The sequence below is a fragment of the Eumetopias jubatus genome, unplaced genomic scaffold, assembly GCF_037043125.1.
Source record: "Eumetopias jubatus isolate StellerSeaLion01/CBP00866 unplaced genomic scaffold, mEumJub1_p1.0 scaffold_7, whole genome shotgun sequence".
Classification (NCBI taxonomy): Eukaryota; Metazoa; Chordata; class Mammalia; order Carnivora; family Otariidae; genus Eumetopias; species Eumetopias jubatus.
The window spans coordinates 33,863,295-33,886,320 of NW_028274813.1; the positions used below are offsets into that span (position 1 = coordinate 33,863,295).

Sequence of the window (23,026 nt, forward strand, 5' to 3'; positions counted from 1 at the left end):
TTTTATTTCACTATCAGTCATTTTTAAAAAGTTATGTCACGTTTCACCTTTTCACTTGAATCTGGCTCATAATCCATAGTCTAAACAATAATGGACTTATATTCCCTTAAAGACAAAGGTAAAATATGATACCTCACAAGTAGACAGTGAGGAATGCTACTGATGTATCATTGGGATACATAAACTTATATTTTTCTGACTGAATAATTTTAACTTGCCGTGATTTTGAAACAGGCATATAATCCACACTTCCCAGCCCCTCTCATTATTCTTAGTGAAAAAACATTAAAAACAAAACAAAATAAAAAACGCTACCCAGTATACAGCAGTGTTAGAGAACAGAGAAGATGGCTTGTCTGGAATAAAGGACACAAACATACAGACACACCTTCATCCATGTGCACTCATGTGCGTGCACACACACAAATAAATAAACAACAAAAAAGTAAAATTAAGAAGGCAGAAGAGGCAAGGAGAGGAAGGAGTGCAGAAATTAGTGTTTCATAAATTGTTAAATGGAAATAAATAGGAGGTGTATAAAATTTTGAATTGACTTAATATTAGGCCTCAAGGCAGTTAATGAATTTTGGGATATCCCAATGCAGTGAACTGTCTGTCATTTTGATTAACAGTTACTATTGCTGTTGGGACAAAGAGGATTGAGATATAAATAGTAGTTAATCTGGGGGGAAATTCCTCTGCATATTTTTTTAAAATTCAGCAAATTTTCTAACTTGCATTTATGGTGGCAGCATTAATAGTGATCAAGGGCTATGTCTCTGTTTCTAAAGAGTGATGATTGGCTTACCTTTTCATTGTCATTGAATGTTAGAGTACTGAGTGCCCAAGATATATTGACCAAATAGATATTTAACAACTAGCAAATGGGGCCATCAGATCAGAAATCTTTAACTTGTGTATTAGCAGATCACATACACAAATGGGCAAACATTTAGATATATATTGGTTTCCACTGATCGTTATATCAATTTTTTAACTTTAAAAAAACAAATCAAAGGGTATTAAAAGTATTTAAATACTATTAGCTATATGTGAGCCCATTATACATTATACCAGCATCATATAAAATTCCTTTCCTAATTTTTAAGATATATATATATATATGTATATATATATATATAAAATACATGTTACTAACTCATAATATTTTTCTGGAATGAACTACAAATGGTAATGACACTAACATAACATTTAGTTACTTTTTATAAAAAAAGCAAAAAGGGGAGATAATATTCTGAAAATAAATATTAGTTCTCTGTATAACAGGAACTTAACACATAGTCAGTGACATCAATCAGAGGAACGGTTTACTCTAGAACCCCAAATTATAGGCACCTGTAATGAGACAGTTGCCCTTTCTCTTGTTTGTGGTGCCATTCAAAGCTAGTTATTTGGCGGCTTGCCTTCAGCTGGTTGCTCTATGTGTAGCTGAAACAAACAAACAAAAAATATGACCCAACAGCCAATAAAAATTTTAAAATAAAAAAAAATGGGATGGTGAAAAATGGAAAAAGCCCCCTTCCTCCCACCACCCTCCAAAAAGGAAGAAGTGTAGGCTATAGACGAAATCTTGCCAAAAAAATGTTAGAAACATATTTACTTTGAGGGATCCAACTCTACTAGCAACTCCTTTGCTTTCATCCGGCCGTCTAATTTGCTACAGTGAGGGAAGATGGGTAAAAAAGACAGAATAAAGAAAAAGTGAACTTAAAAAATTTTCTACACATTAGTAAGTAATACATGCAAAAACATCATTTGACTCTTTGAGGTATCTCTTAGGAAGCCGAGGAGTTAACTAACCCAGAGGCTATATGACATGCTCTGCAAATAGGCTGGTCACTAGAATTGTCCTTATTATAGCATTATTGCTGAGATTAGGAAATGGGCACTTACTTTTGGTTATCTTGGGGACTTCTGATGTTGCAGTATCTGGAGTAGTGTTACATTTGCATTTGATTTACGAAAAACAAAGAATTACAAATATATCTTTGCAGAGAACTTTGTCTCTTTAAGTGTTATAGTATCTATTCCATTGTAATATCAGAAAACATCAATGGTATGACTAAAACATGACTGTTCCCTAAGTGGAAATATCAGTTCTAACAAGCATCATTCTTGATAGGTGACAGAGTGAAGCCCCTTTGCTTGCTGACCCAAGCACTGAGGTTGTTCAGCTGTCACTGAGATTCCCAATTAAACAATTGTGCTGCCCAACCAGAAAATTTTAATGCCAGACCAATGTTAAATACATTCACTCCCTCAAAACTTTCTTTTATTTCAGTTGAATTTTCCTCTTGGGTAAGATAGGGGAAACTAAAAGTAAAACTACTATTTTTAAAACTGGTTTCACATCACTATATAAATGAGAAAAGGAAGGTTCTCAACACAAAGTGTTTTATTAGATGAGATACAAATTAGAATGTTTTTTTGTTTTTTCATAGAGCTGTAACAAGAACTAATATTTGGTCAGAGAGGAAGACAAGCAAACAAAAAAAGGTAGGGAAGAAGGGTGAGGAAATTTCAGACCAAGTGCTTTTATGCTATGGGTCCTATACATGCAGAATGATGGTCTCCATTCAGACCAACATAGGTCAAGTTAGCTGTGATGCTCCTGTTTTTTTGGTTTTGTTTTGTTTTTGTTTTTTTGTTTTTCTAAGACAGTAGAGGAAGCATCAATGTGATAATGTGATGCCAGGTTCCAAGTGTTAAAGTCCTCAGGAAAAATAAGAAACCTGACCATGCTACAAAATTATATTTCCTGGAGGCAGGCTATACATTGTCTTATCCCTTTTAGGATCTCTCTCATAGCATATGGAGATTTCTTAGGAATAATACTGGGAAAACTGAATTTTTATTTTGAAGAAAAAAAAACAGCATCTTGGTACATAAGTATTATGTCAACTTTTGGTTTTACTTGATGAAGTTTTTACTAATTCTTCAGCATTAACTAAATGGTATACCCAAAAGATAATCACCAATTCATATTCTTCTTAGTCAATACTTCTAGGTCTAATACTAATTACAATGGCAACACTATAAGAGAGGGCTTTGGAATGCGTAGTGAACTTATAACATCTAGTCTTTCTCTTGTGCTATTTTCTTTGATCTCAGAGAACATACTTATATCAAAAACTATTTTCCATTTTAAGTGGAGATTCACAGTATTGTGATTATAAAGATAAATTAGGTAGGTAATTTCCTATTAAAAAATAGTCTAATGCCTCATGCTGCTTTCTGGAAAACTGTGTGAAACTGAAGATTTTCAGAATTGTTATCTAGTAACAAGTGAACACCATTTTCTACGTTGTCTTTTATTTCTAGAAGGCTTAAAATTACATCAATTCCAGCAACATGAGGTATCTTCTTCAAGGTTATCTGTTAATGACAAATCTAGGAACAACACCCACAGTTCCTGACTTCCAGTTTAAAGTTGTATTCCCTTTATAGACCTGGAAATAAATGGGTTGGAAAAAAATTGATGCTTATAAGAAGATGTATATGTATATGTGTCTCTGTCTTATTTGTTTATCTGTCTCTCCATCGATGGAAGAAACTTAATGTTATTGTATTTATTTATGGAAGAAATTTTCCCTGAACCATTTCAGTTCCAAATGCAAGTGCAAATACAGAAACTTAATGAGTTATAAGAAAAGAGTCACCCGTGAACTCTATATGTGAAAAACAGACTATAATACCAATTTATTTTTTATTTTAATACCAATTTAAACAAAGATATTTGGGAACAGAAAGCTCATCGTCAATGCTTGACATCAATTTTCTGTATATAAATCTGACTTTGTAAATTTGAAACTGTCATTAAGACGACTTTAGAAAACCAATGTGGTTATTATCAATGCCAGAAGTGGTTGTAATTCAAGTGTTACGTGATATTTTTGTGGCTCCTAAACCAGGTATAATAGCTAATACTGAAAAACTTCAGAAAGAATTTGAAAAAGATTTGTCTCATAAACTAAAATTTGAGAACTAGAGAAAAGTAATATCAGTAGATTTAGTTTAATACTCTCATTTATTCTAGTCAACCCTTAATCATCAATTATGATGGAGTAGTATAAATAAAAGAAATTCATAGCTAGTCCAAATGCCTGATTATTATTTTTCTTTGATAAGAAGTTAAAAGTAATCACAAAAGATTAGCATTTGGATGAGATAAATTACTTTACTCTTCATGATAATTGTAAGATCCTCACACATCATTAGCTAATTTTATCCATATTTGTCTATGAGGCTAAACATTTTGCACAAGTAACTAAGAGATGTTAAACTGCAAATGTTTTTATTACATATAGGATCACTGCAATATAAATGAAATTTGAGAACTGGATATAAAGAATTGTGGGGGTTATGATTGGTTGAGATTATTAGTTTATATATTGAAAATTAAAATGTTGCAAAACAAAAAATGTTATCACTAATAATTTTTCTACCCCGAAGAAAACACTTTACAAGTATTTCATTGTGATTTCAAAAGATATAAATCAGGGGGTCAAAAACATTTCAACTTTCTATTCAGCCTGTCAGCTAGAATATAATTAACAAAATATCTATTAAAAATAATCTGAAAATATTGCAATGTATCACCTCTTTTGCAACCTCCTGGGAATCTTTTGTCAGAGATTAACTGCAGAGGAATCTATCCTCAAGGACTAATTACCAGGATGTGGCCTATAAAGTGGCCTGCTATATGTATTTACCTTTTTTATAAGAGCTTGAATTCTAGAAGTATCATGCAACAGAAGAAACTTCCTGGGTGCTAATAAAATATGGGTTGTTGATTACCTTTGATTTAGTCCAATTCTCCAAACCTGAGCTCACTGTAAAATCATTTCCACTGTTAACAAAGTAGAAAATTATTCCATCTCAGCCTCACCTCTCTGGCCAATATTAAGTAGTTGTAAACGTTATATTTGTATTAAAGCAAACATGTAGATTTTGGAGTAGAAACTCAACGTTTTATTAATTTTCAAAATAAAATATAAAACCTGACAGAAATTTTAGGTTTGTAAAAGCCACATTAAGTCAGGTGCCTATATCACTGGGTGTATGTATTCACACTTCTCTTTAGTTAATATAAATTTGTGAAAAAATTTGAGAAAAGATTGTATATATTCTGTGTTTGAACTCAGGTCTAGAGAGGTTCACGGGCTTCTGGACACATATCAATAAAAAAATGTTCAGTACTATTAAATTCTCTCTCAGGTCTTTTTTATTAAACTTAGGCTCTCATTTATGGAATGACTAATATAGATCTTTCCTCTTTCTCTCATGATATATTTTATATTCATTTGAATTAAAATGGCACAGATTAAGCAAACATTTTTCCTTGTTTTGCCCTAGGAATTGAATTGCTTTATTTTTAGAATTACCTAATTTACATTCAGAACTACCCTGAGAGACAAATATTTCTAACCCTATTTTATTATGCTACTTTTTTTAAAGTATGGGTATCAGTGAGAGGAAATAAATTTTTTTTCTTAGAAATTATCTTTTAACCAATACCACTCAATATATATTGGTACAGCTATAGATTGTTTCTTGTAGTCATGATTTGGAGGAGATTTTAAAAAATGTTTTACTTTAGAACTCAAAATTTAACCATACTCTTGAAAATAAAGAAATACTTTTGGGACCTGGTTAATATTTCAATTAACTATACTTTAGCTCTTTCAATAAAACTGTTGCTTCATCATAAAACAATTCAGTTTCATTTATGACTTATTCAAGCAAAGTAAAAAAGAGGGAAGAAATGAAAGTAAGATAAGTGACAATTATATGTCAAGGAAAAATAAGTAATGCATTTCTGGAGAAAACAATATGATTATAAACTAAGTCAACAAAAGAATAGAGAAGATTAAGGAAAGAGTTGCAAAGGTTACTGAGGAAATGAGAAGTAAAAAATCAGAATCTTGGTAGCAAGTCAACGATCCACCAACCTACCTCTTCCTGAAAAAATTTTCTATCCTTAGGAAATCCTTCATTTTTAAGGATCTGATTTCTCATGGTATATTAACATTTGAAATTATTTATTTATAGCTTATTATGGATTTAATTTTGATCTTTAAGTTTCAATAATAGCTTTGATTCCAAAACAATCTATACAAAATTAGACTTTTCAGCAAGTTATTTCCTGCCAGAGCTTATATAATACAATCCATGTTCTTTTTTTCCAAATTTTTTATATCTCTGAAAAGAAATTATGAAGCCCAACAATGGTGTGGTATAAGAGAGGTACTAGGCACTTTGAAATAACTTTAAGTAGTACAGTGTATGTTATTAAGAATTATTTATTATTTGTGTATGAAGCAGAAAAAATTTTATTTTAAAACTTTCATTGAAATATGATACAATTTTCTACCCAGCAAGATTAAGAATAGAATGGCTTAGCCTAGATATAAAAATGCTCTGGTATAAACACAGTTACAAAAACAAATAAAGATCTTTATGAAGATTTGTTGTAAATCTAAAAAGCAGGCAAAAGACATCTCTGTCATTACCAGACCCTGTTTAAATAACAAAAATTTTTATTTTTCTGGTTTGAAAAATAATATAGTTTATAAAATAACATGCAATTCCATCCCTATGCACTATTGTTTACTATTTTTTCTAACCACATATTTTATTTTGAGCATTTTCCATGTCATTAAATATTCCAAAAGATATGACTTTTTGGGTTATATAAATAACTCATATATGTATGTATAAGTTATTTAACCATAGACATTAAGGTTGGTTCTAATTTTTTATGAATATGAATGTTATGATAAATAGTCTTGTACATATGTCTTTGATGGCTTCTTTGATAATTTCCACTGGATAAATTTCTGGAAACTATGACTGATAAAAATGTAAGAAAAATTTTAAGGGTATATCCTTATATATAATGTTCACTTGAAAGGTCACACAGATTTATATTCCTACTACTGTCAAAAGGAATACTCAGGTCACTGCTCGTTATAGTATGGATGATTATAATTTAAAAATGGTTATCATTTGGACTGCAAAATTTGTATTGTTTTAAATTTTAAATAGATTTCTAGTGAGAGGATACATGTTTCTGACATATTTCTTTGCTGAATTTATTTCTTTTTATAAAATGGCTGCTCCTGCTCTTTAGTTACTTTATTTCTTTTTTTCCGATGAGATTAAAAGAGCTCTTGTGGGCTATCAACACTTTATCTGATAGATTTGTTGTAAATTTTTTTTTTTTTCCATATCAGCTCCTCTTTAAGGTCCTTAAGAACAGGGCAAAGAAGTCTGTCTATTGCTGTATTCCTAACACCTAGCATAGTATTTGACATAATATGCACTAAAAAATATTCACTGGATAAATTCCTGAATTAATGTATTGCTTTGTTTTTAATGAAAACAGAATGAGTAGGGACAGGACAGCAGGTAATCCTGAAGTTTTGGGCAAGAAAATACATGACTAGTTTTAGAATATATATCATCTTACAATATAAAGATCTAGAGATTATGTTAGTTTGGGATATGCTCTGTATCGTACTCCAACATGAGACCCAGCAGTTAATTACATGGATTTGAATCATGGCTCTATCTAATCAACTCTGAAATCAGCTGCAAAAATAATGATAGCACAGGTTATCTTTGTTCAGCTGCTTTTTGCACAAAACATGCCCCCCAAACAATTAAAAATAAATTTATAGAAAGCAAAGCTATTAAGTGGAACTGAAAGGTGGTGTTCTTAATTTCACTATTCCTTCTTGTTCTACAGTTCTTACTTTTCTATCTTCCTATAACTTAAATACAACTCTAGTGGATACCAAGAGAAACCAATATTCCATCTAAAAGAGATGAGTTTGATCTGAATGAGAATGATCTTAAATGAGATTAGAACATTTTCAGTTGATAATCTCTAACTTTATGTAGTAGCATGGAATGCAAAAGCTGGAATAAATAAATGTAACTTATTTTATATTAGTTAGATATTAATATAATATCGGACAGAGGGGCTAAATAGAATGATAGTATTTATTCAAGTCAGTGGAGAAACTTATTTCAAAGGAATGGGATTTTAGGCCTACAAGGGAATTTAGAGGCTGATTAATTTAATACCAGAGTGTTACAGAAATAGAAACTGAGGTCTACTTGTTCTCAAAAAAGCTATAAAGGGGCAGATTAGGGCTGATACTCAATATTTAGTGCCTCATAGTGCAATACTTTTACATACTCAATGTTAATTTTTCAAACAACTTTGGATCCATAATTTTTAAATGTCTGCCAATAAATCAGTCAAATACAAATGTTAAACTAGCTTCTTACATAATATCATCAAACTGAATTCATGAATATGCAAAAATAATCTGTTTTTGGTATCCATATAAATTATAGGAATCAAGGGCCTAAAAGTTCTGCATATACTTTCAGAGGTAAAATTAATACAAGCTGCTACGTTTAATTAAAAGAAGACTAAAACATTTAACTTCCAGAAGATTATTATACCATTGTTTTTAAAACTGGGAAACAGGAAACACCTAAGATATCCAAATAGGGGCTGGAAAAAAACTATGCTGCATCCACAAAGTAGAATGCCAAACAATAAATAATAATAATGTTGCAGAAGATAATTTTTAAAAATATAAAGAAGTTCATGACATAGGAAGATGTTCATACTACTGAATGAATGAAATAGGTGAAAATATTATATAGTTTAGTAATAATAGCTAACATTTATTGAACACTTCCTATATTTAAACACTGTGATAAGCTATTTGCATTTTCAAATTTAAACCTTAAAAAAACTCTATGAGGCAAATAGTATTATTTTTCATTATAGATTAGATAAGTAACATTAAAGAGGTAAAGTAACTTTCTGAAAGCCACACATCTAGTAAGAGATAAAGCTGATATTTCTCACCAGGTCTGTCAGACTCCAGACCCTGAGCTCTTAACCACTGCCTTCCCATTATTATCCATTTAAATAAAATATTTGAATTTATAGAAAAAATAACAGAGTAATATATAGCAAAATTTAGATGTTGCTATTTATTAAGGGTTGTCATACAGGAACTCTTTTTTTTTCCTTTTTTCTTTTTTGCTGTAAAATGAGTACATATGTTACTTTTTTAAAATTAAAAAAACACCATGCCACTTACAGACTATCTAAACTATAAAACTATTAACTCTATAGCTAATAATTTCAGGTTAACTATATCTTCTCAGGCTAACTAATCAAAATTCATTTGCAAGTTCAGATTTCAGAATGGCAATTATACATTCACAGTTAAGTTATATTCAGCTTCAATGATAAACATAATTCTGTGAACATTCAATAATTAGAAAAGGACCAGGGGAATTCCATTTTCAATTTCTATGATATATAAAGGCAGATGAATGAACAAACAGAAATTAATGTATAATGCTGCATACTTGCAGAATGTCACAGAATAACCATTTAAAATAATTTGTAAATTCAAAATTAATAGCTAAAATATACTGTTATTATCTAATTCCAGTTTTTTCAAAATATGAAATACTTTACCATACTGGGTAGTACCTTTCTCATTAGAAAAGGATATAAGAGAACCGTCCTTTATTTGAAGCCTCAAAAATCTATTTTGCTATCAAGCCACAGTAAATAGCAAAACATACATGTTACAGAGGAGAAAGTAGGCAATAATGAATGAGTAAGAATCAGTTATATCTATAGGTGCCAGGCATTTAATGAAAATAAAGAAAAGAGCTTGGTGGGTATACAGAATGCCAGGTGAGTATTTATATATGTCAGTATTAGCCCAATAATGTCAATCTGATTTTTTTAGGAAAAGCTGAAAATTTATATTTTTATTTAAAAATCTCACCAAGTTTAAGTGTTCCAACCTAATTAAAAAAAAAAGAGCCACCCCCAATTATATCCCTAATACATGATCTTCCAACAATTATGCTATGACTTAAAAGAGGGCTCTCTGTGTATTTATTAGGACAGAATATCCTGGGGAAAAAATCAACTGGTACCCAAATACAGAAGCAGCATCACATTGGAAATGAGTAGAGTTAGTCAGAAATTACAAGTTCTGGTTAGGTGTCTTCAAAAGACTCTTAAAGTCTTCTCTCATTTTGAATCAGGAAGGAGAAACTCTATTCCCTGCCCTAGAATTAATCTGGATCACAGAGTCGGGGTGAATCATTTGTAATGCTTGAGCATGGTACTAGTGGTCATTTACATAAAGAATACAATCTCTGGACTGAGAATACCACCATAACACTGTCCCAGTGGAAGATAAGATTCAGCATACATAATTTTGACCTAGGATATTTTCAAGAAACATAAGCCAGTTTACTCATTTTATTGTACTAGTGACAATTTAAGTATGGTCCATGGACCCAAAAAGGTCCTCAAGACCTTTTCAGGGGTCCACAAGGCCAAATCATTTCAGCAATAGTACTAAAACATTATTTTCCTTTTTCACTAAATTGACATTTGCACTGATGGTACAAAAGCAATGGTGGGTTGGTATCTTAGTGCAAATCAAGACAGTGGATCCAAACAGTATGAATAGTCATTGTACTATTCACTACTATGTACTAATAGTTAAAAAAAACGCCAAAACTAACAGTTTCAAAAATGAAAAGCTAGTTTCACTTAACCTTGTCTTCAATGAAATCATGAATACTAATTTAATTAAAATTTGTCCCTTGAATACGACAAAATGGAAAGTATGAATAAAATACTTCCATTGCATACCAAAGGATGATGGTTTTCTCAAGGAAAAGCACTTGTGCAGTTGAGGTGTAAGCTGAACTAACCAGGTTTTGCACAGAACATTATTTTTACTTGAAGGAATGAAAGAATGATGGACAAACTATGATTATCCAGACTCAGATGTTTGGTAGACATTTTCTCAAAATTGAATGAAATAAGCCTGCCAATTTAAGGAAAACAGACACGATTTGTTGCTTTTTTTTTTGCCAAGGATAAAATTTTAACTTTTAAGAAAAAAATTAGAATTGTGGAAAACATATATCACCATGAACTTGAGAGATTCCAATGCTTCCAACGTTTTTTTTGATCAGCATGGTGGTTATAGCAATGAAGATAAATTTTTAGTATAATATAATGAAATATGTCAATATTTGGAAGAACTTATATTTTCTAAGTGACCAACAAATATATTCCAAAATCATGCCCGGGTATAAGATCCATTCAAAGTTCAAGATGGACCAACAAATTTTAATATATCAGAGTGTAGTATAGTCCGTGAGAAGGTTTTAGATTTCATACTTCAACTAACTTTTAATAAACTATCAATTGTAAATTTTTGGTATAGTGTCAAAAGAATATCCAGGACTATGTGAAAATGCTAGTCCTTTCTTTTCTAACTACATAACTGTGTGAAGCTGAATTTGTTTTCTGTTTTTTCATATTCTTCAACCAAAACATATCACAACAGACTAAAGTACAGAAGCAGATGTAAGAATCCAGCTATCTTCTATTAAACCAGAAATTAAAATATATTTGAGAAATATAAAACAATGCCATCCTTTTCCAACTTTTGTTTTCTGTTTTGGAAAATATTATTTTCATTACAATGTTGTTTATGTTAACATATAAAGGCTTTATTATTTTTATTTTGAAGCAAATAAACATTAAAAAAATTTCTAGATATAACATACATAAAGAGAAGCTATTTGGAGTCCTTAATTTTTAAGTGGTCCTGAGACCATTGAGTTTGAGAATTGCCAGATTTGACCCATAATGTTGAGACTATTATTACTCAATATTCCCCAGATGGGGCAATTAACTTTGCACAAAAGAAAACTTACATTTTTATGTCCAGAGAATGTACTATTGATATCACTAATTCTGTGCTTTCCAAACATTTTGGCACTTGTCGACTCTACATATACAACCATAAAATTTTTATAATGTCATTAACAGTTGAACAGATTTTGATATACCAATGCTGATATAATTTCAGGCAAAAGCAAAAGAAACTTAGTATTTAAAGTAGTCTTACTGATTTTGTTTAGGTTCTTCAAAATAGTAGAAAATAATTTGTGGGGTCCACTTAGCATTTTGATCTAGGCTAGAATTTTAACAACTTCATAAGATTCTCCAGAGACTTGGGAACCTCAGGTTTAGAACCAGTGAAACTAACCGTACACATAATCACTCTGGTGTTCAAAATGTGCAATAGTTTGTACAAACTAACATGACTAAGAAAAAATCGCAAGGGAATATGTAAAGAAAATCACACCGCTTTTCAGACATACACATTAAAAACTGTGAAAATCATTTTTTCTTTATCCAGAGTAATCTAAATTCATTTTCTCAAAGGAAAATAATAGAAACTTAGAGTGAAGTCATAATTCTGCATCTTGTTTGAATTAAGATTAGACATTAGTGTATTAATTAACATACTCTTCATATTAAGATATTTAAGTACGTATAGTTTTTAATAATTCCATAACCTTTAGTTTTAATAGATAGTATTTATATTTTCTTCCTGAAGAAAAAAAATAACTTGCTGGTTAGTCTGTACAAAATTCTATTCTAATCTTTAAGGTACAGAGAATATGTGACAATAGACTACATTTAGTTTTTAAGCCAAACTAGATGCTTAACGAATAAAAAGATAATTAAATTGGTCTTTAAAAATTATTCCCTATTTTAACAACATCTACTGGGAACGGTGAATTGATTGAAAGTTTGTTTGTTTTTTTCTTTTTTGCTCTGGTCATTATTCTCTACCCATACCTCTTGATTTCAAATAGAGATGCTGCTACCTTTTATAATTGAAAAATCAACAATTCATTTAAGTTGTGAATCATTCTCATTTTACAAGAGAATTTATCTGTTATAGAATTATTCTTTTAGCAAACAATTTTTGGGATATTATCACCGTGTTAGAATCTGAGTCTTCTAGATATTGCTCACTTCTATTTAAATGTAATCTACATACTATTTGACTTTTTTGGCTAAGCCACTCTTTTACTTAGGGCAATAAAAGATTAAAATTCCAAGTTTTTCTTCAAAGATACTTCACAGTTTCATAAAGAGTGAAAATCATTTGTCATTTCAGTCAGGTTTCATTAAAAGAAAATAACTGGTATAAAAGAGAAAAGATTTTTTTCCCACATACAATAAAATATTACATCATTTCAGCACAACATATAAATATTGTTGGAGACAATGCCATTTAATAAAGATTGTTTAGAAAAGTTGGTTGACTTCATTAGATTGCATATTAAAAAGGAAATCCAAATGGTGTATTTTATAGATCTTGTTCTCACTATAGCTGGTAATCTTAAAGAGTAAAAGGACAATCTAGGATATTATATTGTAGTAAACATATAAAATGTGAACCAAAATAATATTTAATATTATAGTTGTTGACTTAAAAAAAATAGAGGCACAGAGGTAAAAGAACAGGAAGTCTTTTAGCTTAAATACTGCCCAGTTGACAAAAAGCTACAGAGGGAAAGTGCTTCTGATGGTTATTCCCAGAGTATTCTGTACTCTTGGTGATAAATCATGGCACTTATACTTTATTATAATTTGCAGTTGCCTATTTTGTCTGTTTGTAATGGCAAGAACAATGTCTACTGCTCACCACTGCTTTCCCAGCACTAGGCAAAGACTATTTAATAAATCAATAACCCTGTTGGAGAGGCAAGGACTGCATTTCTTTACAGACACGAAGCTCAGAAAAGTTGAGCAACTTGCTTAAGTTAGTGTGGTTATTAAGCAGAGAAGCCAGCATCTGAATCCATGTCTTCTACTATCAAGTCAAGTGTTCTTTCTACTGATGACCATTCAAGACCATATTGTACTTCTGATGAAAAAAAAATACATTTGCACATATATTTCTGCATATGACAGACTGCATGTCTAATCTGAAAGGCAAAAGAGGGACCTCTATGTGGTTTGGCTGACACTATTAGGTACTAAATTATAAATATCAGCACCAAGATGCAGTAACAGTAACAATATCAAACTCACTAGTGTTACGATTTTATGCTGCATATAATTCCTGGGATGTCTCCTACGTATCTCAGATTGAATACATTCAAAACCAAAATGTATTAACTCCTTTCTCTTACCCTAAAATGAGTTTCTTCTCTTATTATTCCTTAATATAGTTAATAATATCACCCTTTACCCATATCTCAAATTAGAAGCCTGGCATTCTAACTTTTCTGCCCTACATTTTTATGCTACAAAATTAAAATAAACAATTCATCTAGAATAGATTTAAGTGCTAAAACCTATAGCCTTGCAATCTGACTTAGTAGGGAAAGGCAAAAAAATTATTTAAAATAAAAAGGAAGTAATATCTGAAGTTGGATTATGAAGTCACTGAATTAAGACTTTTCATGTAATAATGAAGTTTTAGTCTGAGAGTTCTTGACTGGTGATAACTGGTTGGTGACAACTGTGTTTAAAGTGGTCATTATTGCTGAATATAATTCTCAAAACCTCCACCCAACAGAAGAGCTTTTGTTTTTTATTCATCCTTCATATCCCAGGCGAAATGTTCTCCTTAGAGAGGACTTCTCTGATAATCCTATTTAAGTAAGGTTTCCCTCCTATTTTCTATCAGTATAACTTTTTCATTTCTGCTTAGCATGAATCTCAATTTATAATTAAGTTATGGTGAAATTATAATTATTAGAATAATTTATGTTTACCTACCTATTTATTTTAATATACCATCAACTAAACTGTAAACTCCATGAGGACAGAGATTATATCTGTCACTGATAAAAAGCACATATAAGAATATTAAGTTTAGGTTTAATTAAGCAGTTTTATAATTTGAATGACTTTCAATAGATTAATTTGACTTTCTTCACTCCTTCTAAAAAAAACAATATTCAAACTAGTTTTTTATTACATTAGTATTCTGGTTCAGCCTTAGAAGTTTAATTTTAAAATTACACTGAAGTACTAATTTTATCTTTAAGGTATATATTCTGGTGCAGGTAAAAATTATCTAAAAGGAAAAGAACGTTATTCCTAGGTAAAAATACAGAAAAAAAATCCTAGGGGAAAAAAAAAGGTATCCAAATACACTGCTTTATTTAATTCATTGTTATTTTGAACGCCAAAGTGGTAACTAAGGAAAAAATATTAAGACAAGCTATTTGTTCTCCTAAAGTTTTGTAATGAGCAAATTAACTTAATAGATGTTAATATTTTTATTTTTAGGATTTCACTTTAGTAAATTTGGAAGGCCAAGTTATTTTAGAATTGCTTTTAATATTCCTTTTGTAATTAGAATGTAATTACAAAGTTTTAAAAAGGCTCAAGATCTACTGTGTTTAACTAAATTCAGCTTAGATATTTATGTTCACAGTATATTATTAAGGAAAAGAATACTGCACCTTGAATAGTCCCACATTCCCAACATTTGGGTCTTAATATTTGGTGAATGATTAAACATTTATAGTGGACTAAACTTTTAGCTTTATTTCCCAGACTTCAGAAATGAATATAGCTTGTATAGTTGGAATTTAATGTAAACAATAAATTCTTTTGTTTTAAAAATCTTAAAGACATGAATAAGATTCTTCTAACCAATTCAAGTCTTAGAACTCCATGTTTTCATTCAGTTGAAGATACAGCTGAATGGCACCTGAATGGCATAAACATGTATTTTATGTCTAGAATATTCTTATAGTCTTTCTTCATTGAAGATTTAGAACCTTAATTTTTTTAAACTATAAAATTAATATTGGTTATATTTGACACAAATCTAAAAGTGATGATATACAACAGTAATACTGTGAGGGCTTTGCTGAGAAGGTTGTACCACAGTATGTAAAAGCAACTGTACTACACATATGAAGAACTGCTTGGGATTAACTTCTAAGTTAAGTCCAGTTTTAACATTCTTAAAACTCATGAAAAAGTTGGAATTGAGGAAGACAGCCAAATAAGTTGTAAATTTGATGACAGAGAAGAAGCCATAGTTTGAAAAATTACCTGCAGATCCCCTGAATAAATTTAGTGTACAGCTGATATCTAATACCATATCTTACTAAATAAGAAGGAATGTTACTGTTAATCTTCTGATGCCAATACTGGATCCATCATATAGAAAACTTGAAAGCACAAATGACTAACTTTATCAGGAAAGGGACATTCCAGAAGAAAGCAGTTACAGCCATTATTAAGTCTGCTACTTAATTTATCATATATATGAAGATATGAGTTAGCAAATAAATGTCTAATCCTTTTTTCCTCCCACATATGATTCAGTACTTGGGAAAAATTATAAGAAATAAATAGTAAAAAACTTCCTTCCTCCCCCAAAGGTTGGCATTAAAACTTTCTTTCTAATCAATTTAGATTTGTTTCCAAATACTAGGCAGCAACATTCCAAGTTGAATATGTTTGAAAAAATTTGGAATGATACTAGAGCAGGGAGCTACCCCAGCCTGGACAAGCTAAAAAAAAATTCTTTTGGTGACATTTTTTATTTTGTTAATCTTACTTTTTATTGGCCAGAAATGCATTCATCCTTTGCATAAACAAATAACTTCACATCTATACTGATTAGTATGCTAAAAAATAACAAGTCTAAAACAAAGAAACAGGGAGCTACAGAAAGTAATACCTGTAGCTGTGATGTAGGAGTAGACATTTTACATGAAATTTCTATTGTCCTACTGTTGGCCTAATTTGACAATCTGTGAAACAGTAAGTGTCAATTATTTTATAGTTCATTCATTTTTCATTGCATTATCATGCATGCAATCCAACCTTGACAAGCAGAGGGAAATACTGGTTAAATTTCCCAGACTCGTATAGTAGAACAAGTTTAAGGTGCCAAGGAACTGTACTTACTTTTGGTGTTGGGCAGGAAGCTGTAGAAAGGCGAGATGTAGCCTGAGCACGAGGCGATTCTGAAGGAGTAGTGCTGAGGGAGGCTGTGTCTCGTGGGAGCACCTGAACGCCACGAGAAATGATGGAGTCTGGAATCTGAACAAGAAAAACAAGGATGGTTCAATATTCTGAAAATACCAACATTAAAATCAATGCTCATACCTAACTTTTTTTTTTAAATGGCATTCTTTGCTGCCTAGCTCTCATATATTTGGTCTCACTCACTGTTAGGTATAAATGCATCCAACAATTTGGGATAGGATAGGAACCTTCACTTTTAAAATATTTTCTCTTACCAAATAATATTTCATGAAACTTTTTTATTGAGAGGCAGTCTAGCATTGTAGTTAAGGAGCAAAATGTTCGGCATTCATATACTGGCTCTGCTATTTAATAATTATTTAATTCCTAGATATTTTCCATTTTTCTTTCTCCACGCTTTATCCTCTTGGCTCTAAGCTGACCTGTATAATAGAATCAACAAGCTATTCTGTGCTCTCTAGTTTCTAGTTGGGTTCAGCTAGTGCCAGGAAACTGAAAGGTTAGAGGAGAGTAAGGTCTGATCTTTATTCCCCTGCCTCCTTCTCCACCAGGTTACCACAGGTTGGCTAAGTCACAGCCTCTGGTCATCTGACAGGGGTTTACAGCTCTTTTCTGGATTCCAGTAGCAGTTCCTTCCCTTTGCCCCATTAGGACTAGGGATATTGATGGTTCCCAGTATTACTAGTCTCAGGGCACTGCATTGTATTTTTTGTTTTCCCTAAAATCTGCCCAAACCTTTGTAAACACGATAGTTCCTTAATAAACTCTTCACAATTATCCATATAACTATGCTATGACTTCTGTGGGGACACTGATGGCTTTGCTTTTTAAATCACTGTTTCCTTTATCTAAAAAAATGAAGATAATGACAGCATTTACCTCACCAGATTACTGTTCAGGATTAAATAAGATAATGCATATAAATTATCTAGCACTACAAAGTAGTAAATACTTAATACTGACTATTATTGATATTATTATATTATACCTATCAACATAGTAAAAACTGATGTAATTGAGTATCACTATTCTAAAAATATACAAACATAAGGACAAATAATGTGGATTATTCATTATAGAAATTGTTGATTATAAAATTATTATTTTGGGCTATGCATAATTTAGTTCCTGTTCTGGGCTAATACTAATGGGTTTAGGTTTTCTGAACTCAAAATGAGAACTTGACCACTTTCAAGTTTTGAGCACAGAGGGGACATACATATGATAAAAAGATAAGCAATTAACATTCGATCAGTAAATATCTCTAACCATGTGAAAACAAGGAAGCAGCAACCAGACTTTATGACTAGAATGGTGCTCCTGATCTTATGCATCATCTATTTCTCACAAATTTCCATAGAAGCTCTTTTATTTAGTTTCCATACCAATATCCTCATTACCAATGGTATTGCTATCATTTATCATTAGTCAATTTATGTGACTTATAAATAATATTCTCATAACTAGGGTGAAAAGCAACGGGAATTCCGAGATGAAAAACTGCTCTACCTGCTAGTTCATTTGAGTACTGAATTGTGATAAATAAGTTAAAGAAACAGAAGTAGATAGTCTGATTTAAAAGAGCTATATGTTGCCATTAATGTTTAGCAAAAAAGGCCATGTATTGGAAAAAAAGTCAAAGAAATCTCCTATTATCCTTCACATGACACCATGCTCCTCTACTTCATAGTAATTTCCAGTTATACTACATTTATATCTGTTATAGTTTGATCAATGTCTATGTCCCATAGTAGAATGCCTTGTCATGATGAAGCCATGCTTTTGCTATTTTATGTCCAGTACCTAAGAAAGCACATGCACAAAGTAGTATGTATGTAAGATATATAGATTTCCAGACTAACAAACACATGTGTACATATACTACCCATCTCTCTCTCTCGCCTTCTGTGTGTGTATGAATGTAAACAGGACAGCAGGATATTTCAGGGGAAAGAGAAGTCTAAATTTGAAGTACATTCTTTGGGGTTAATAGTCTGGAGATATCCAATGAGCTTTTAGAAATATGAGTCTGGAACTCAGGAAAATGTTAGGGATTGGGTATATACTTTGGGAATTATCAATGGAGGTGACAGTTTCAGTCACGCATATATTTCAGATCATCCAAGGACAGTATGTAAAAGAACAAAAGATGATGGTTGATAATTCTAGGGGAGATCCATATTACAGGCTTAACAGAAGAAAAAAATCAAGGGGAAAAACAATCTGTAAATGAAATAACAGTACATCCTATTTTTCCTATTTTGAACAATCAGGATTTATATCTATCATACTGGCTCAATTATTTTTTTAAAATTTTATTTATTTATTTGACAGAGAGAGACAGTGAGAGAGGGAACAAAAGCAGGAGGAGTGGGAGAGGTAGAATCAGGCTTTCCCACCGAGCAGCCTGATGTGGGGCTCAATCCCAGGACCCCGGGATCATGACCTGAGCCGAAGGCAGACTCTTAACGACTGAGCCACCCAGGCACACCATACTGGCTCAGTTATTAAATAGCACATCTTTTTACTTCAAAAGTATTTCAGTTTGGAAGATAAATTATTTACTTTTCATATCTTTAAGAAATTGTTAGACACAAAAGAGGAATGAATATATGGGAAGGGAAAAGAGAAGAAACTTTCAAGGAGATGTTATCAAGTATGGAGAGAAGATAAGCAGGATAAGAGTTGAAAAAAAGACATGACATGAACAGACATTTTTTCCAAAGATGACATCCAAATGGCCAACAGACACATGAAAAAGTGCTCAATATCCCTCAGCATCAGGGAAATCCAAATCAAAACCACAATGAGATACCACCTCACACCAGTGAGAACGGCTAAAATTAACAAGTCAGGAAATGACAGATGTTGGCGGGGATGTGGAGAAAGGGGAACCCTCCTACACTGTTGGTGGGAATGCAAGCTGGTGCAGCCACTCTGGAAAACAATATGGAGGTTCCTCAAACAGTTGAAAATAGAGCTACCCTACAACACGGCAATTGCACTACTGAGTATTTACCCCAAAGATACAAATGTAGTGATCCGAAGGGGTACGTGCACCCCAATGTTTATAGCAGCAATGTCCACAATAGCCAAACTATGGAAAGAGCCAAGATGTCCATCAACAGATGAATGGATAAAGAAGATGTGGTATATATACACAATGGAATATTATGCAGCCATCAAAAAACCCCCAAAATCTTGCCATTTGCAACGATGTGGATGGAACTAGAGGGTATTATGCTAAGCAAAATAAGTCAATCAGAGAAAGACACGTATCATACGATCTCACTGATATGAGGAATTCTTAACCTCAGGAAACAAACTGAGGGTTGCTGGAGTGGGGGGGTGGGAGGATGGGGTGGCTGGGTGACAGACATTGGGGAGGGTATGTGCTATGGTGAGTGCTATGAATTGTGTAAGACTGATGAATCACAGACTCGTACCTCTGAAACAAATAATACATTATATGTTAAAAAAAAAAGAGAGTAGGAAGGGAAAAATGAAGTGGGGGGAAATCAGAGGGGGAGACGAACTATGAAAGACTATGGACTCTGAGAAACAAACTGAGGGTTCTAGAGGGGAAGGGGTGGGGGGATGGCTTAGCCTGGTGATGGGTATTAAAGAGGGCACATACTGAATGGAGCACTGGGTTTTATATGCAAACAATGAATCATGGAACACTACATCAAAAACTAATGATGTAATGTATGGTGATTAACATAACATAATAAAATGAAATTAAAAAAGAATATTAAAATAAAAAACAAAAAAAAAGTTGAAAAAAAGCCATTGAGAACTGGAAAGACACCATCAAAAAACAGCTAGAATTCATAAATGAATTCAGTAAAGTTGCAGGATAAAAAAAATCAATGTACGGAAATCTGTTGCATTTCTATACACCAATAACGAAGCAGCAGAAAGAGAAATGAAAGAATCAATCCCATTTATAATTGCACCCAAAACAATAAGATACCTAGGAATAAGCCTAATCAAAGTAATGAAAGACCTGTACTCTGAATACTATAAAACACTGATGAAGAAATTGAAGATGACACAAACAAATGGAAAAATATTCCATGCTCATGGATTGGAAGAAAAAACATTGTTAAAATGTCTATACTATCCAAAGCAATCTGCACATTTAATGTTATCCCTATCAAAATACCAACAGTATTTTTCACAGAGATAGAACAAACAATCCTAAAATTTATATGAAACCACAAAAGACCCCGAATAGCCAAAGCAACCTTGAAAAAGCAAAGCAAAGCTGGAGGTCTCACAATTCCAGACTTCAAGTTATATTACAAACCTGTAGTGACCAAAATTGTATGTTACTGGCACAAAAATAGACACACAGATCAAAGGAACAGAATATAAAACCCAGAAACGAATCCACAACTATATGGTCTATTAATCTTCGACAAAGCAGGAGAGAATACCCAATGGGAAAAAGACAGTCTCTTCAGCAAACAGTGTTGGGAAAGTTGGACAGCAACATGAAAATGAATGAAACTGGGCTACTTTCTTACACCATACACAAAAATAGATTTAAAATGGATTAAAGATCTAAATGTGAGACTTGAAACCATAAAAATCCTAGAAGAGAACACCCGTGATAACCTCTTTGACATAAGTTGTAGCAACTTCTTTCTAGATATGTCTCCTAAAGCAAGGGAAACAAAAGCAAAAATAAACCATTGGGACTTCATCAAAATAAAAATTTTCTGAACAGCAAAGGAAACAATCAACAAAACTAAAAAGGCAACCTATGGAATGACAGAAGATATTTGCAAATGACATATCTGATAAAGGATTAGTATCCAAAAACTATAAAGAACTTATAAAACTCAACACACCATGAACAAACAATGCAATTAAAAATGGGCAGAAGACATGAATAGACATTTGTCCAAAGAAGATATACAGATGCACAACAGACATATGAAAAGATGCTCAACATCACTGATCATCAGGGAAATGCAAATCAAAACTACACTATCACCTTACACCTGTCAGAATGGCTAAAATCAACAACAAGAAATAACAGGTGTTGGTGAGGATGTAGGGAAACAGGAACCCTCTTACACTGTTGGTGGGAATGCAAATTGATGCAGTGATTCTGGGAAACAGTATGGTGGTTCCTCAAAAAGTTAAAAATGAAACCACACTATGATATAACAATTGTAGTACTAGGTGTTTACCCAAAGAATCCAAAAACACTTATTCAAAGGCACCCTGATGTTTATAGCAGCATTATCTACAATACCAAATTATGGAAACAGTCCAATGTCCATCAACTGATGAACAGATAAAAAAGATGTGATATGTATGTATGTATGTATGTATGTATGTATCTATACAACAGAATATTATTCAGCCATAAAAAAGAATGAAATCTTGCCATTTGCAGTGATGTGGCTAGAACTAGAGAGTATTATGCTAAGTGAAATAAGTTAGTCATAGAAAGACAAATACCATATGATTTCACTCATATGTGGAATTTAAGAAACAAATCAAATGAGCAAAGGGGGGAAAAAAAGAGAGAGGGAGGCTAACCAAGAAACAGAGTCTTAACTATAAAGAACACATATAGATAAAATTTAACAAGCCACAAAAAGGGAAAGAGACAGATGCCAATGAACAAGATGGGAGAAGTTATTAGTTGTCTGAGACACAGCTATTTCATTATTTGATAACATAGATACCTGATTACAAGAGGTCAAAAAAAAATAGAGTTAAGGAAATGGAGGCAGTGAATATGGATTACTGAGTTGATGGACATTTGTACTGTTTCCATTTTGGAGACACTATGAACAATGTTACTATGAACATTCTAGTATGTATCATGATTCCTACATGCATTAATTTTAGGAGACAGATATATATATGAATGTGAGGCTTGAAATATAGGATATATATCTATATCTATATAAAATATATATATTCAGGAACAGAATTGCTGGTTATTGGGTAGGCATACCCTTTTACAAATTTCCAAATTGGTTAAACCAATTTATATGTCTATTGAAAGAAAATGGTGATAGTTCCTCTTACTCCAAAACATATCTCTATCTAGTATTGTCAATATTAGCA

The 23,026-nt window shown here is 31.9% G+C and overlaps 1 protein-coding gene across 3 annotated transcripts in view; it reads right to left on the reverse strand.

The window, feature by feature from the left end:
• The window catches only part of GPHN (gephyrin), a 626,989-nt gene that overhangs the window by 199,644 nt on the left and 404,319 nt on the right, over positions 1-23,026 (reverse strand). For all 3 annotated transcript variants that reach the window (XM_028101094.2, XM_028101105.2, XM_028101100.2), the window contains one exon: positions 16,850-16,984. In XM_028101094.2, coding sequence (XP_027956895.1) covers positions 16,850-16,984 — 135 coding nt within the window. The remainder of the gene's footprint in view (positions 1-16,849; positions 16,985-23,026) is intronic.